The sequence below is a fragment of the Hypomesus transpacificus genome, chromosome 6, assembly GCF_021917145.1.
Source record: "Hypomesus transpacificus isolate Combined female chromosome 6, fHypTra1, whole genome shotgun sequence".
In the NCBI taxonomy this organism is placed as follows: Eukaryota; Metazoa; Chordata; class Actinopteri; order Osmeriformes; family Osmeridae; genus Hypomesus; species Hypomesus transpacificus.
The window spans coordinates 6,068,609-6,086,135 of NC_061065.1; the positions used below are offsets into that span (position 1 = coordinate 6,068,609).

The 17,527-nt window shown below is 45.4% G+C and overlaps 1 protein-coding gene across 3 annotated transcripts; it reads right to left on the reverse strand.

The window, feature by feature from the left end:
- Positions 1-882: 882 nt before the first annotated feature.
- On the reverse strand, positions 883-17,062 carry map3k7 (mitogen-activated protein kinase kinase kinase 7). 3 transcript variants are annotated; one of them, XM_047021194.1, is made up of 18 exons: positions 16,946-17,062; positions 16,058-16,196; positions 15,622-15,732; positions 15,428-15,493; positions 15,256-15,301; positions 14,665-14,803; positions 13,718-13,842; positions 12,535-12,663; positions 11,999-12,129; positions 11,692-11,773; positions 11,040-11,158; positions 10,618-10,768; positions 9,331-9,411; positions 6,659-6,726; positions 5,804-5,906; positions 4,589-4,650; positions 4,013-4,128; positions 883-3,410 (listed from the first exon to the last, which is right to left on the reverse strand). In XM_047021194.1, the coding sequence occupies exons 2-18, from the start codon at positions 16,142-16,144 to the stop codon at positions 3,230-3,232; spliced, it is 1,797 nt and encodes a 598-aa protein (XP_046877150.1). In that variant the 5' UTR covers positions 16,145-16,196; positions 16,946-17,062; the 3' UTR covers positions 883-3,229. The 3 variants fall into 3 exon arrangements, with proteins under 3 accessions (XP_046877150.1, XP_046877148.1, XP_046877151.1); XM_047021192.1 differs by having other exon boundaries at positions 16,824-17,062; XM_047021195.1 differs by lacking the exon at positions 9,331-9,411 and having other exon boundaries at positions 16,824-17,062.
- Positions 17,063-17,527: the final 465 nt, after the last annotated feature.

Consider the following 17,527-nt stretch of genomic DNA (forward strand, 5'->3'; position numbering starts at 1 on the left):
ATAAATTAGAGTGAGTTTACTTGAATAGTTTACCTGAACACATGAGACTCGCCAACATTTAAAAACATGTTTTAAATGTTTGTTTTTTTATGTCACTGCCACAGACAAAGACAGCCTTGTTTCACATATATAGACCTTCAGCTTCAATTTCCTTTCTGCTACAAGAGAACATCCTACTTAGCACAAAGCAGCATAGAATAGGGCTGGCAACAATGTGCTCAGTTCCCTTATACGAGTCCTGCTCAACAGTTCAACAAGGGCAAGCCAGAGCACACTGTACCTGGCCTCAGCTGGACCATGACATCATTTCTCCTACATGCGATGATTCACTGGTGTTCCATTCTGGCCGTTAACTTTAAAGACATTCTACAGAGATCCATCATCAGAATGCAAACGTATTTGTTGTACTGTACTGAGAAAGAACTTTCATGTTTTTATACATGAAACGTGTAAGATAGTGACATCACGAGAAAATGGACACAAGGATTTGTGTAATTGACCTTATTACTGTACTACATCATTCAAAAGGACAGTTAAGATGATCAATAAACTCGGTTAACCAGAATCATGACAAAATCATGAACCGGTTAGATCCTACTGATACACTGACAAAGTATAGGTCCTTTGTCTGTGAAAACAACTTGGTTCTTAGACATGAAACGGTGTCTTTATCTTGTACGCCATCTCCTGGTCAAATGATGGCATGACACTAACATAGGAGGATCTTCACTAGGAAGTCCCATGCTTTCCTATACTGTTAGTGCGGCTGGTGGGGTGTGTATTGGAGTAGTGTAATCGCTGTGATGATTTAAAACATTCATGATAAGAAACACAATCTCGACCCACCTAACTAGCAAGACAAAACACAGAGACAAGGGCAACTGAACTTCTCACTGTTCAATTTATTTCATGACGCCTTCTTTTCTGCCACATACATGATCCCAAAAGTTGAAGATGCATCAGAAAACATCTCAAAAGAATTATGAGTGAAAAAGGGGATAGATTCTGTAAATGAACATTCAGAATAAAGCTGGCTACTTTTAACAATGTAAAAGTAAGAAACGTAAGAGTAAGTTACTATACGTGTGACCAGTAAAACCATATATGATTGTGCAAAACATCAGAGGGACTGTGGCAGGTCTGGTGAATTCTGGTGAAGAAAAAAAAGGAAAAAAAAGAAAGAAAAAGAAAAAAAAAGAAAAAAAACTTGGGAACTGCATTCAAAGTAAGACCATATCCAATCCTTACTTTTGGTAGTGAAGAGGGCTGTTCTTCTGTCTGCTCTGCTACAGCTAGAGAGAACTGTCCTGTCCACTGAGAAAGGCCGTCATGGATTACACCAGGATGACCTCAGAAGTGTAATGACATCATTCATTTGACCAGACATTCTGCTCTGAGGGGCGACCTGAGGAAGAAGCTAATCCCTCTAAGACCCAGTCGAATCCTCCTTCCCACTGACAGCCCTACATTACATGAGGCTCTAGTGAAACTCTTTGTTTCCTTTTCTCCAACAACACAGAAAAAAACTTGTCAAGGACTTAAAATGCAAGCAATCAAATTCTAAGGCAACATGTGAACTAAAAAACACAAACAAAATATATATGGAGGGATGGACCTCTCTTTCTTGTATATATCTGCATTGCCATACCAAATTAAAGTATAATTCCTAATGGAAAAAAAAAGGATAGCTTAAATATCATACAAATTCAACTACTTAATAAAAAAAGACATAATCACCAACACAAACAAATACTGAAGTCATGTTAAAAATGGAGGGGGTGTAAATGTGTTGTTCCCTCACTAGGCTCTGAAGTAGAAGCAAGGATGAGGCTGTGAGTGCTGCTGGAGATCCTAAAGGCAGATCATTGTGGAGGGGCCTGTGATATGCTAGTTTCCAGACTGGACCATCATGTTTTCCCCCACCATGTCATCGATGTAGAAGGCATATCTAAAATACATCCTGCATATAAACAAATAAAAACACAAGCCCACATCAAATCCTCTCAGACAGTTTCAACAATGGAAGTTGGTGGTCTTTCTAAGGGGTCATGCTGACGCCGACAAACAGGGAGAGGAGATATCTACCATACAAGGATGGATGTGTAGACACATCATTGGATGGATGTATCTACATGCTATGTAGATAGTATTTAGAATCCAAATTTGGATTTTTTTTTTTTTGTTTTTTTGTTGCATTAATGGATACAAAAAACACAGGTTGAACTTTGTAATCGAACATAGGCCGAACACAGATTCAACTCAAGTTTTAAAAACATGAAATGATGCACATAATTCACACTCATCTAGAAACCATCTGGGCATTCACATTGTCAAGGACATCCTCAATGTCCACTGACGACAAGGTCAGGCTAACTAGGGCCATTCAGTGAAGAGGAAACATCACACACCGATAGCCTCTTCCCAAAACCAACCCCTGGGCACTTTGGAGGAACCAAAGTAGGTTGGATTAAAAACATTGCAGCACAACCAATCAAAGGGGAAGTTAGGTGCAAGACCACGTTACACATGTAAAGTGACCTCATACCTGTCTAGTGTACAGGGCTCAGGCTAGGTCCCAGGGCTTGTGTTGGGATGGGGCCGCACTCTGACCAGGCAGCCTGGGGGTTATGAGAGCGACACGTACAAACACACTACATCCAGTCACACCTTTTCCTCCTGGCTTGTGGACCACCATTCCCCCTGAACGCCTCATATCCTGACGGGTTCTCACAACCAGCCCTCTGCCCGCTGTCCTCACGGCTCCGAAAGGCTCTGGATGACCACCCCAAATCACCCGCTCGTTAAAAGGCAGATATTTGATTGTTTTGGTCTGCAGGACAATATTCAGCTGTGAAGATGTGCAAATGTTCGGGCGGAGAGACTCTGGTGGTGGGGTAGCCCGATTGAGCGTCCTTTGCTGTGGGTGTGTGATGCAACATGCAGGAACGCACAGAAACACGGGTCTTTTTCCAGTACGGGGGAGACCCAAGGTCTGCCTGGAGGACAGGGGGCACCTGTGCCCAGGGCTGGGTGGGTGGCCTGGGGGAGATCCTTCTTAGGGGGGTGTGTGTGTGTGTGTGTGTGGGGGGGGGGTACTTTCTAGACTAGTCGATACGTGAACCAGGAGAGCAGTGAAAAAGGGGTGTGGGGCTGGTGGTGCTGACATGGAGCCAGTCCATGAGTCTCTGAAGCAGGACAGTGGGCTCGGGGGTGGGGTGAATCCAGACCATCATGAGGTACCCTGTTTCTTCTGTTGCTGGGCCCGGATCAGTTCCAGCTGTTTTTGACACTGCTGGTAGAAGGTGGACAGGCTCTTGTTTTCCTCCAGCAGCTTCTTGTGCTCCTGCACCAGACGGGACGTGTTCTGCTGGTCCTTCTCATCTTGGTCCAGTTCGGCGATCAGCTCTTTCCTTTACACCAAGCAGAGGGGCAGTGACATCAGCACAGGAACCAACAATACAAATTAGCATGTCGACAGGGAGAAAAGACATTGTGGATTTGGGCCCGTGTTTGAAACGAGACAAGAGGGGCCCACAGGCAGGAGTGTGAAAACGTTGAATCCACAGACACGGTGGACTCCTCACTCAAGTCGCAGGCTATAAATAACAGAGCTGTTAGTCAGCAGTCAACTGTTCCACGCAGCCATACTTCCAGAGCTCAGGGAGGCTGTTTGACTTGGATTGTCTTCCAAAGGCAGTTGCCTTCTAATGCTTGTAGGCCCAGGTTTAAATGCTTTTTTCACATCAGATGTTGCTCAGGTATGAAGTTGTGTACAAGGAGGGCCACAAGGCATCCCATAATAAACATGGGGAGGCCATTCTCTCAGAAGCACAGATGTGGACGGTGACATTCAACAACACTTGTGAGGCAAACTGCACTTTGAGCAGTGAGAAGCTGTTATTACAAAAAAAACTCAAAACAAAACAGGTACAAAAAAAACTTTTGGGTTAAACGTACGTCAAAGAATCTACATCTCCAACTGAAGTGTGTGAAGGGAGATCTGTTCACTTACTTCCTCTGGATCAGCAAGGCGATCTCCGTTTGCACTTTCAGGTATTCTTGGGCCATTTTGCAGTGCTGCTCAAACACAGCCATGGACTCTTTGGAGTTGGGACAAGGAGCGAGGGGCTGGAATAACCATGCATGGGGATATTAAGAGATTTAGAAGCCAAGTTAGACCCACTTACACATGTATTTATATCCACTATTGGAATTGTCTGAGCTTTTAAAAATACACTAAATGTCTCCTGGCTTTTGTCAAAGTGTATTTATAAAGACAGTCTGCTTTTTAGACGTTCTCAATTGGAAACATAGTAATCCTTAACTTAATTGAGGTGTGTCCTGGAAGGGAAGAAAGTCTAGAGTGTCGAACCAACATCAGTGGAAATACAGCTACAAGTTCATTACCAATACAAGCCAGCAGTGTTCAGAAGCCATGAGGGGAAACAGCAGGCCCGGGATCCAGCAGTGTGTGTGTGTGTGTGTGTGTGTGTGTGTGTGTGTGTGTGTGTGTGGGTGCTCCAGAGACGCCGATCAGGAGAGACAGGCAGGGGAGCCACGGGACTCTGGGGAGATATGGGATCCCTACCTGCAGCTGGTGATCCAGGGTCAGATATGCCATGGGAATGGAATTGTCGGAGCCGTTGGTATCTGGACAGGGAGAGAGGAAGCTTGTTTGTTTTCCTCTGACTGCAGCAGCCCAGGCATGGTGGAAGCTGTGCCCAGTGGGCATGGTTATCAATAGCTACCAGAAGTCCTTCAACAGAAATAGTCCCTGCACATCTCCCCCCCCCCCCCCCCCCCCCCCCCCCTCTCCTCCTCCCGAGGCGACAGCAGCTCAGTGCCTTAAATCATTGATGAGGATTACGTCATGTCTGCAGGGCTACTCCAAGTGATTTACGCCCCCATCTACAATGACACTGATGCCGTTACGGCCTCCACTGTGGAAGGGCCACACAACTGATTGCAGAGGCTGACTTCATTTCACTCAAACTGGTTGTAACATTTAACCTTCCTCTGATCTTCCCAGCTTGTCTCCCAAACAGCAACTGGAGTAGCTGTGTAGCATATTAATGACCCAAGTAAATGGTTATCACAAGATACTAAATGCTGATTAAATATCTAAAGTAGCTAATACTGTTGGACAGTTTTTGTTGTTGTTGAAAGGTTGATTTTATTTACCTTTTCAAGTTTTGAAAAAAAAACACACAAAAAAACATTTGGATTGGAATAATTTTTTGGGGGGGAAAGGTTGAAAAATATATTTTTTAAAACAAAATTCATAAAAAAAGTTGTGTTTACTTTTGCCATCTCTGGTGTAATGTGTGTGTGATACTGGTGGGGTTACCTGAAGGGTCGTCAGGTGTACTGTGTGATACTGGTGGGGTTACCTGAAGGGTCGTCAGGTGTACTGTGTGTGATACTGGTGGGGTTACCTGAAGGGTCAGCAGGTGTACTGTGTGTGTGATACTGGTGGGATTACCTGAAGGGTCAGCAGGTGTACTGTGTGTGTGATACTGGTGGGGTTACCTGAAGGGTCAGCAGGTGTACTGTGTGTGTGATACTGGTGGGGTTACCTGAAGGGTCAGCAGGTGTACTGTGTGTGTGATACTGGTGGGGTTACCTGAAGGGTCAGCAGGTGTACTGTGTGTGATACTGGTGGGGTTACCTGAAGGGTCAGCAGGTGTACTGTGTGTGATACTGGTGGGGTTACCTGAAGGGTCGTCAGGTGTACAGTGTGTGATACTGGTGGGGTTACCTGAAGGATCGTCAGGTGTACAGTGTGTGATACTGGTGGGGTTACCTGAGGGGTCGTCAGGAGAGAAGCCATATCCTCGGCTGTTGGTTTTGTCAGGAGGCATCATCCTCACGCTGGGACTTGAGGATCTGCTGCTGTTCCTGCTCCCCTGTAAGAGGACAGCAACACTGTCAATCACCAGGAACAGCCAATCAGGGCCTATTGAAAGGGTTGGCTCTTGACTTGGCTGGTTGTTTTCAGGTGGAAACGGATGTCTCAGTCTGTGCTAAAATGCTACGTCACATCAGAAGGGCCAAGCTGGTGTATGGTTCCTCCGCCTCACTGAGAGACATACACAACATGGACGAGTCTGGGGAGAACAGATCTATTCATGAGTTCACCTCAGATATCGTTTGCTTAAAAAACTTTCTTCAAACTCAGTGTTGCCAAATTATTTAAATATCTCATCTATTTCCTCCCCAAGATAGGTGTGAACTGCCACTTTTGTACCGGGAGACGCGGGGCCTTTCAACACACTAACATACGCTGCAGAAGACAGAGGAGGGAACTCTGACAGCAGGCTCACGTGACGTGTCCACAAGGGGAGAATGTCGGCTCCTATACGTGGAACATCATCTTTCTAACACTGAGAAATCACACACGGCTCTGCCTGACGATACGTGCTGTCGGCTAATATTCCCACTGGGGTCCCTCACCTGACAGAGCAGCATCAAGACCTCAGAGAGGCAGACCAACACGTCAGGATCAGCACTCAAAAACGCTAAGCAACTTACACAAACTGGGTACAAACTGTTTGATGCCACTAAAACTTACAGAAACAAGAGGATCCTCATAAAAAATGGAAAAGAAATCCCTGCTTCAGCAAAAGGCAACAGAGTACGGATCCTGTTGAAGACTTACCTGACCGGACTCTGAGCAGATGGCTGAGAGGTCCTGCACAGACCTTCGTCTCTGCTGCTCACAGGTGGCTGTCGAGGATGGAGAGAGAGAGGGGAGAGACAGAGGAAGACAGGAGAGAGAGAGACAGAGGGAGAGAGAGAGACAGAGGAAGACAGGAGAGAGAGACAGGGAGAGAGACAGGGAGAGAGAGAGGGAGAGAGAGAGGGAGAGAGACAAGAGGGAGAGAGAGACAGAGGGAGGAGAACAGCATGAGACAGTTCCAAGGGACATGTGTGTCTGGCGGTAGAAGAGGGGGACCCAGGGCAGCACAGAGGACAGCTGCACAGATTTAACCCCCGACTCGCCGGCCTGTCAACATGTGCTCTGGCATGGTGGTAACGTGACCATGGCACGAGCCTCCTACCTCACACAAACACAGCACAACACACACACACACACCACTGCAGACCACAACTACCACGGAAATAACTACGATGGCTGGCGTCACGTGTTGTGTGCGGATCTGCTTCTTTGAGCTGGGGGGGGGGGGGGGGGGGGGGGTGAGCTGTGCCTGCGAGGGGGAACTATTTCAGGGTTAGTACACTGTGACGTAGGGTTAGTACACTGTGACGTAGGGTTAGTACACTGTGACGTAGAGTTAGTACACTGTGACGTAGGGTTAGTACACTGTGACGTAGGGTTAGTACACTGTGACGTAGGGTTAGTACACTATGACGTAGGGCCTTAGAGACAAGGCCAATAAGTAAGGGGTCCTGGGAAGTACAGGAAGGCTCTTCCCTGCTATCCTTCCACTAATTCATCACATGAGGCCTAAGCTCAGCACCATGGGTTAGCAGGCTTTCTGTTCTGCCGCTCCTCGGATCTGGAACACCCTCCCTGACCGTCTGAGGGCACCTCCAACCACTGACACTTACAAAAAAAGGACTAAAACCTTTTAGCTGATCTTATGAGTTTTAATTATCAAATTGTATTTTATATTGATGTTTTACCTTGTTTTATAATCTTACCTGTAGCACTTTAAGATTTGTTTCAAATGTAAAGTGCGCTAGAAATACTATATATTATTATTATTACCTGCCAGAGTAAACCTGAGCTAACCACACATAGGCTTTGGCCAGTTACAGGTATTATTAGTTCGATCTGAGCGAAAAAACAAGGTCTTCACAGCCACGTCTTCCTGTCAGAGTATCAAGATGGGACACCTGCTGGGACTTGTCTGTGTGGTCTACTCAACCTGCCAGCACTCACTGCTGTCAAGCTCACACAACTACACCAAAACATGTCAACTTCTGCAATGGATATGACCATTGTAGAACCGCAGAACAAATTTAAAGACCTAGCAGTTAGGGGAAATAGTTGGATGGTATAGTACACCGAAGGATAATTTCATTAAAAAGGTACACAAGACAAACAAAACAGGCACTAACACACTACACAAGCAGACAACCATTAAAAAACGTTGCTAGCAAATTGAGATATACGCCAATTCTAACAGTGATTGGTCCCCTTTAGATACTGTCACGCCTCAGCAATTTTTTTTTGCTGGTATTGAATAAGGTGATCTAAAAGTTAGCTATGATCTATTAAAATAAATAAAGCTGAAATCATACTCTGTTAGATAAATGAGTAATGGAATGCTGATCTGGAACATCATACAGTCTTAATTAGATAGGAGACTAAAAATGGAGACGGGGGAAAAAAATGACCATTAGAAATGACTGACATGCAGGTGTGCACAGGCAGCTTGTCATACCTTCAATAACAGCTTGCGTCAGACGAGGCTCTTAGTCAGGGCGTTTAATTAGGCGCTCATTCAACATGCCTCCCTCAGCTCTTACTTCCAAACAGAAGACCTTTTTAGTGATATCCAGCAATGTCCCAGATTCTTTCATCCCTGTCTATGCTGGTAATAATAGCTTTGACCCTCAATGCGAGCGAAATTAATCAAAGTGACTTTACAAAGTTAATGGATGTAAAGCAAGAAAGGAGAAAAAAAAACCCTGTGCCAAGCTTTCACAATGTCCTCTAAGAATGAAAGGCAAGGACTTAGCGGCTCAAATACATTTGCGGTATTTCTCTCCTGATGATTTGCAGCCAGGCAAGACCATGAGTTATACATTTGATCACAGCCATTTACCTCAGTTCCCTCCGATTCCCTGATTAGATAACCTACTATGACCTAAATCAACACTGTGTCTTTCAACCAGAGGTCACATGAGACAGACATGGGTTGAATATATGTTTTCGTAGTAGATTGCGTAGGAATTGAAAAGGCACCAATTTAGCATTTTGATGGTAGAGGGTGAAAGCCAGATAAGACATCATCCACGTTAACTCATGCCCCTTAATCAACTATCCAAACCACAAAGAACAAAGATGAAAACAGAACTCGGTGTCTATTTCTCCAGGTTTATCCCTCATTAAAAACAGACCCTGATTTGAGACACGATTCCACTCCTGAAATGGGGTTCCACCCAGGTAGGAGAGAAAGGTAGATGGGGAAAACTGTATTATTCTTTTCAATACAGATTTCCAAGAGTGTGCTAAGTGTGACCTGGAGTAACAGACACTAGAGGGCCATGCCAGTGCAGAGCAACCTGCTAAATAGAGGAGTCAAGCCAGCTACTGTTCACCCTGGGACCAGGACGCAGGGGGGAGTTCCACACTGATACCTGTTACGACGATCTTGGGGACATCCAGAATGGTGCCAAATGATGCCGTTTTACGGTGGCCTCGTTTATACGGGGGGCGTGCTGCAAAAACACACACACACACACAGCTCCGTACACAGGCATGCAAACTACACACACACACACACACAGCTCCGTACACAGGCATGCAAACTACACACACACACACACAGCTCCGTACACAGGCATGCAAACTACACACACACACACACAGCTCCGTACACAGGCATGCAAACTACACACACACACACACAGCTCCGTACACAGGCATGCAAACTACACACACACACACACAGCTCCGTACACAGGCATGCAAAGTACACAGAGCCTGGGGAGGCAAGCCTGGGGAGGGAAGGAGGGGCAGACATGTGGACGAACAGACCAAGCTCTCCCGCTGGCTCTAACATGCATGCAGAGCACATACAGGGGGCGGCATGCAGTCCTGTCCATGCCAGGACCTGTGAAGGGGGGGGGGGGGGGGGCTGACAGAGACAAGCTGCTTGAAACATGGCACAGTGGCATAGTGAAATCTCAGCACAGACATGACAGACTCTACCAAGCTTTAACACATACAGTATATATATATATATATATATTCATGGTATTTCACGTGTTTTATTTGGCTTTTGAATTGTTTGCCTTTGTTGTTGAGTGGCACTGTTTACACCAGGAGACGAAATGACAGAAATACTCAAGGTAATGAAGTCAAATAAAAAAAATAAAAAAAACTGCTAAAACAGTGCTTAAAAGCTTTTGTGGCATAATTTAGACATGACAATGTTGCTGAACACTATACATTCATACTTGAAGCCTTAGATCATGTGAGAGTGAGGGTCTGATTGGCACGTTGGCTAGGAATCAGTCCCTTGTGGGAGGGGCATATGGAGCCTTTATAGGAAGAGGCATCACCTTGGAGTGATGAAAGCAGAGGAAATGAGACTTGAGAGGAATGCAGATTCTCCCACACAAGAGCTACGTCTGGATCGAACACGCTTCAGTACATGCTGAAACAGTACTGTGCGACTGTCCTACAGCCCACCGCAGGCACGCTGTTCTGTTCTCATGACGACAGCTTTGACACGCTCACTGGAATAGCATGAATTCGACGTGGAATAAGAGATTAATAAGAGTTTAACTGGAGGAGCATGTGGTGTGAATGAGTGTGCGTCCTCTGAACCGTTTGTGAGTCACTTACTGTTTGAGTCAAAGTGCTCTTCCCCCGGCTGCGGTGTGTGTACTGAGGTGTGCAGGTGTGGTTTCTGACGTTACCTGTAGAAGCAAAGGGCATCCTGTGCTCCAGCTCGGACAGGTCGGCACTCATCCTCTTGCTCTCTGACGAGGGGAGGCACTGGGGGCGTCCAGACAGGCTCTCCACGCTGCTCCCTCTGGACAGGGGCAGGCTGGGCCGCAAGGGGTCTACCTGTGAGCACAGTCACACTAATAAACCTCCCTACACGGCAGACTGGGCCACAAGGGGTCTACCTGTGAGCACAGTCACACTAATAAACCTTCCTACACAATCTCAGAGGGCACTGCTCTTTGCCATGGTTGCATATCACGCCTTTTGAAGTTATTTGGTAGGAAAAACTATATTTTTTGTAGATTTGTCTTTAATTTTAAGATTGGGCCAATTGGTTCTGGACATAGAAACGTTGTCTTAGCTTATCCACAAGAGCTGGGAGGGGTCTCACCTTTGGTTTGAACTGAAAGGGGATCTTGATGGTGTCGTTGCTCCCTTGAGAGTCGCCATGCTCCATGTTTACGTCACTTCTGTTGCTCGTGCTGGTGCAAGTGTAATCAACATAGGATCCTGCAACACCACGGAGATTACAAATGCTCATATTAACAATAAACCGAAAATACTAATGTTTACCGGTTAATACTACGTTAAACAGTTTTGCTAATTTAGAGACAATGTCACTGGATTTAGCAACTTTTCACCTTCCCTAGTGAGTCCAGGGATAAATGAAGACTAGTGACGTTCGTTGTTGAGCAGCAGCTAAATAACTGTCATTGTACTTCTGTGTTGTTAATAGCCGCCAATCGTGTAGGTACAGGCATCGTCTCGGATTCAATGCGTTTTCATTTTATTAATCTGTTTATGCGGCTAAAATCAACCCCGTATGGGAATTTTTTTAGTTGTTATATTGACTTTTTTTTTTTTTATGGACTCATCCATTCAAAATGTTTTATCTTGTCAGTACACTATAGTTAACAAGCGTCGGTCATCTATTGTTTTATTTAATTCTTCATGTATCCATCTTAACTCCACGGTGCTGTAAAAAATCTCATGATGACAAGTATTGTTTCGTGCCCGGCCAGATGACTGCTGGCACTCTGTACCTGTGCTGGTGGCCGAGTTGCTCTGCCCATCGTCTGAGTACTGGTAGGGGTACTGCAGGGGCTCATCCGAACCTGGGAAGTACTGTGGAAGAGGAGGGCAACACACTTTAGGAGCAAGTGAGGTTGTTTACTGCACTGCTGTAAAATGCCGTCTACCTGGAACAAAACAAGTCTCAATACGGGATGAGTAAAACAGCATGTGACAGCAGGAAGCCGTACTCTGAGAAGAGCCTCATTGTGAACAGTACTGGTGGCATTCACCCCAGATCTCCCCCAGATGGGGAGCGTGTCGGGGGTGCAACATTACCCTCATGAGGTGAGTCATGATCTTGACTATCTCCTCCATAGAGGGACGCTGTGAGGGGTCTTTGGACCAGCAGCGAGTCATCAGGCTCTCTATGGCTTTCGGCAGGTTCTTGATGAGAGGCGGGCGGGTGCCTGAACACCGACATGGGAGAAAAGTCGACAAGAACTTTGTAAGTCACGCCAAAACTCTAGAACAACAACCCCTGCTATATGGCTTCACCCACAACTGCGCTAGAGCCGGTGTGAATAAAAGCTTGTCGGCAGGAGTGATGGTGACGTGTGAGGATGAAGACCGCTGCGCTCGGTCTGCGGGTGTGCACCCAGCGTCCCATCATCATTCTGCTCCATCACTCTCAGAGCAGGGGGGGGGGGGGGGGGAGTGAATGTGTCTTTTAATTGCTCTTCGCCGTCAGCCTCTAAACTCATTTTATCTCCCAGCAGGTCTCCCAGGACAGGCTGGGTGATTGACATGTCAGCACAGCGTCGAACCCCCCCCTCCTCCCCCACCACCCAGCGGTACCCTCCTCCCACACTCACCGTTATGCACGGCCCACATAATGCGAAAGGCTGGACCTCCAATCTCATCAAAAGGCTTCCTGCGAGTGATCACCTCCCAGAGAATGATGCCCCAACTGAACACATCACACTTCTCACTGTAATTGCTGCCTGGAAGCACAGAGGAACATACAGAATCACTCAAGGCTTTCAAAAGACAAAGGGGGAGGGAGGGGAAAAAAACTCACCAACTTGTGCTTGACTGAGGGACGTAATTCCCCATGGCAGGCATGGGGAGATGTGCTCAGTAAAGCACCAGAGCCGTTATCATGTCTGTACCTTCACAGAAGCCATGATTAAAACAGGGCTCTAATTGGAATGAGGACAGCTCCTGAGATGTGTAATTACCGAGGCCTATTACTGCCGAATTAAAGTGCTTCTCATAAATACTTTAAAGTTGCTGTGCTGCGGCCTTTTGATAACATTTCCAAGTGATGCAAATGAGCTTTGAGGAGTTCATTCTCGGGCCAAATGTGAGACGTTTAATTGCATAGGAGTCATGTTACTCCCCCAACAAACAAGATAATGACTCTCTCCTAACTAATGTTTCCCTTTGAACCCCTTCACGAGTACATGTCTCTTAACACGTTTTTAAAAACAGACAATGTTCCTGTCGGTGGGTTGAACACTGCTACGTATCACGGGCAAACCATATGCGGTATTTCAGTTAATCTTAACAATAAACAGAGAACATAAAGATTATCATAAAAGAATAGATGAATGTTGAACACACTAACAAAAAAAGGAGATGAATTAGCCGACAGATTGTGAAACGGTGTTTCCATGTTAGGGAGTGTTTCCATGTTTGAGGTGGTGGCGAAAGAGAAGAGGAAGTGTTCAAAGATCTCCAATAAAAACAAACGGGCGGGCCCCTCCCATCAGACAAGCATACATCTCTGTTCGGTGGTGGTTACATTTAATCACAACTGGCTGAACTTGACCGGAGAACGCCCAAGTTATGAAAGAACACACGGGACATACAAATCATATTCTATGAGTTCTAACTTTTTTTTAAAGTTGCATTGCTTACTTGCTACCACCCTGGCATGTTTGCCGTGTTAACACTTGCTGTTCAGCGAGGCATTGTGATTGGTCCTTTGTGAGTGTGTCTCCTGCAGTCTTCCCTGGCTGTGGTGCTCATACTGGCTGTGGTGCTCATACTTGCCTTCAAACACCTCAGGGGCCATCCACGCTGCACTTCCTTTGTTGTTAGTCATGTGGGTCTGAATGTCGCAAGCCGTCCCAAAGTCACATATCTTAAGCACGGTGCCGCCCGCAACAAGCAGCAGGCTGTAACACATACAAAGAAACACATCGCTTTAGAAGGTTGACTTCACAAAGTATTGGATAAATGAAAGCAGCGTAGACCTCGTAAATTGTATTGTCACATGATAGATTGTAGGACCCCAGGAAGAATTGCTTCAGCTTATGCTTGAGCTAATGGGGATCCAAATAAAACAAACAAACAAAAAACCTACATAGAGAGTTTACTCAGAAACACCAAAACTTCACTGCAAACATTCTTCATTTGTGAAGCAAAGTGGAAGTGGTTGTTTTCCTGGTGGGAGCTATACAGCTCCTCAGCAAAGGTATACAATCTAGTATCTAATGTACATAGGAGCTCCCTGCAGGAGCAGAACACACACACTGGGGGGCGGGTTTTTGAACGGCTGAGTGTTGACGGGTGGTCTGGGCCTGGTAGCATGACCCAGTTCTTCCCAAGAACTCCTGGCCAGGTCTCTAGGAAATGGACCTGCTGGTCATTCCCATAGTGTCCTGCCAAGAACTTGTGTCTGTCTGAGCCCAATAAATAACCTCCACAGCATGTACAGCAATACAACCAATCGGTAGCACAATATAAAACAGGCCTCCATTCTCAACACAGAATAAAACAAAAATAGGAGGGAAACAAAAGGAGGGATACGGGGGGGGGGGTATCCTGTATTACAGGTACCACTAGAATGGAGGAGGACGTTGCTTATTTGGGTTACAATGTCTTTCTAACAGCAATGTAGCAACAACATCAAACATGGTACAGGCTAAGACCTTTAGCACTTTTGTCATAAACAAGAAAACAAACAACCAAGAGACGAGTGTTGAGGAGGAGCATACTTGGGTGGCTTGAGGTCCCTGTGAATGAGAGCTTTTGGTTTCATGCCATGGAGATATGCCACCCCCTGTGAACACTGGAAGCACCAGCTCATGGCATGGGAGGCAGTGTAATAGGGGAGGGGCTCTGCACCATGCAGCACTGTGGACAGAAAACATTGTCACAACACCTCAAATACACACAAACACACACTGCCACACACCTGAAGACACAGAGTACAGCTGTACGTGCAGAGTACAGCACGCCTCTTTAGAAACATAAAACACATTTGCTGTACATACACTCCCTCCACCAACGGGGTAGGGCTAAAGAACGCAGTTACTGAATAGCATCAAAGTTACAGATAAAATAAACCTGTGAGAAACTTTGATACATTATATTCAGTGGATAACAGCAGCAGATAAAGTGCATGTGAAGGATATATGTATTTTTTTATAGCAGGCTTAAGTGCAGGGAGTGGACAATAAATAAATAAAAATCTAATTTGATTAATTGTTGTTAACTAGACATTGACATACAAGGAGTGTATTGCACCCTCCATGCAATGTTCATCCCACTGTGCACCCTGCCCAGCAGTGTCCGGCCAGACTCACCATTATACAAAGACCCTCCTTCAGCATATTCCATCACCAGGCATACCTACACAGGACAATGAGTAAAAGGGACCAGACTGAAAACTCTGGCAGCAGACATCAAGAGGCATATCTGGATACAAGTCAAACAAGTCAGAAGCTAAGATGACACCATCACCCGTTCATTTCTTACTGGATTATTGCAAGAGCCGTACAACTTCACAATGTTTTGGTGATTCACTCGAGAAAGTTGTCTCAGCTGCAGTGGATGAGAGAGAAAAGATAGATTTCACTGAATAGACTAGTCTGGTTCAAGGGAATGTTCATGGTTGCTGGTTTATTGTTGCTGCCCACTGTTAAGTTCCCATTCTCATAAAATAACCATACCTCCACTATGAAGGCCTTCCTTTCAGATTCACTCTCTATGGTCTTGATCGCAACGTCTTTGCCTTTCCATTTGGCCTTGCAGACAACTCCAAAAGCGCCTCTGCCAACCACCTGAAAAGGAAAATGTAGCTAGTTTTAGAATGACAGAAAAGGACTTCTGTATAGTGCTCTCCGGCTATCAGCGACATGGAAGCATGCATTAGCGGCGTATGTTGTTGGCATTAGAATGTGTTGAATAGGCCTACTTCTTGTTTAGACATTTTATGATTCAGGGTGCTTTCCCAGGATCAATAAGGAGAAAACTACTGTGCATTAATTAGCATGCATCCTTATGATGCCGGACTGATAAGCAATATGGCTACATTAATTCACACGTAACTCACAGCTGTCAAATGGACAGCAGTATGTAACTAGCTACATCTCTGTTGTTGCTTACCTCTTCAACTTCAATGTCCGCATACTCTATTTCTTCAAAGGGATAACCAGGTGGAGTTTCGAGCATATCGGCAGATGGCAATGACATTGCTAGCCTGCTAGCTAGCTGGTTAACTTCTCATTGGCTAATAAAAAAGACTCTGAAAGCAAAACAAAGAAGATTAGCGTCTACTTGGCTCGTAAACAAGCTAGTTAGCAAGTTAACGCATGCACACGCATTTATACTGAAGCTACTACTACTGCATACCTGCTCTATCCCACTTTTATTTAGCTCGCTAGTCTAACTCCAGCTGACTTAAACTTGGCAACAGACAAGTTTCAATGTAACGGGCCCGCTAACTAAATAGATATCCGATTTAGCAGCTTATTAGCTAGTTGGCATTTAAGATAGTTAAGTGTAAAGTTAGTTTTGGTACATGTTTCTTGCTAATATAGCTAGCCCAGCAAGATATATAGCTTAGCAAACAACACAACAACATTCAGCTAGCAAGCTATTTCACAAGTCGCTGGCGTTCCAGATTGACGTTGACTAGCTACCTAGTTCTAAATAACTTGCCCCCCACAGCAGAGTTGACTAGCTATCTGCCATTTTAGTTAGAACTATTAATACATCTTTGTTGATACTTTGCTAGCTTGCACTGCTCGCCGACTCGGTGAATAGCTTCCCGACTGACAGCTAGAGCCAGCTTCACAAGGCCGCTAGGCGCTAGCCAACTAGCTAGCTAATGTAGCTTTCCTAACGTTAGTAAGTAGCGCGAGCTACTAACCCGTCTCCGCAATCTGTGAACTCCACATGCGCAATGATGGTACGAGACATGGAGTAGTTTTCTCTACACAAACGTACAGAAGCGATAACAAGAGAGTCTTATTAAAAGTGTCCTTTTCTAACCCTCTGACTGGCAGGCATAACTTTATGACGACTCCGCTTCCATGATAGCTAGTGCTATGGCTAAGAACACTTCAGTTTTCCCCAGGCAGTGTACCGTGACTGCAGCAGCGCTCAGGAAGTGAGGTGTCTTCCTCCTCCCTCTGCTAGTGGCACCAGCCTTATGCTCGATCTAGTCAAAGTTTATTACACAAATTCTCTTAACTATCAACCAAATGCTCAGGTGTGGAAATGGCCGTTGGTTTATGAGATGCATGGGTCCTATTTAGTTTAATTCGTTTGGTGTTTTCCTCCACTCCACACACTGAGAAGACCTGTGAGAATATGGTAATTGCACAATAGGAACCTGGGAAGCAGATGTATGCTTTTATGCAGTTGCTTTATCAATCTGTGTGTGTTTGTGTGTAATGGTCTTTTAAAACCACAGGGTGATGCTGGTGCACTTCTAACAGCAGAATTCCCTCCCGATCCTTTGATTTTCCCATTATGAGAAACCAGCCAGGCATAGGCTACTTCAAGCATTTGGTCATGTGAATAGATCTCACACAATTATAATACGTTCATTAATATCTTTATGTCTGTGTC

What these genes read in the sequence shown, in the direction of transcription:
- map3k7 (XM_047021194.1), bottom strand. Translation starts at nt 16,144, where the DNA reads ATGTCATTGCCATCTGCCGATATGCTCGAAACTCCACCTGGTTATCCC. An exon ending in GGAAGGCCTTCATAGTGGAG is followed by an intron (nt 15,494 to 15,621) that starts GTATGGTTATTT and finishes CATCCACTGCAG; the next exon opens with CTGAGACAACTTTCTCGAGT. An exon ending in CAACTCGGCCACCAGCACAG is followed by an intron (nt 11,159 to 11,691) that starts GTACAGAGTGCC and finishes GTGGTGTTGCAG; the next exon opens with GATCCTATGTTGATTACACT.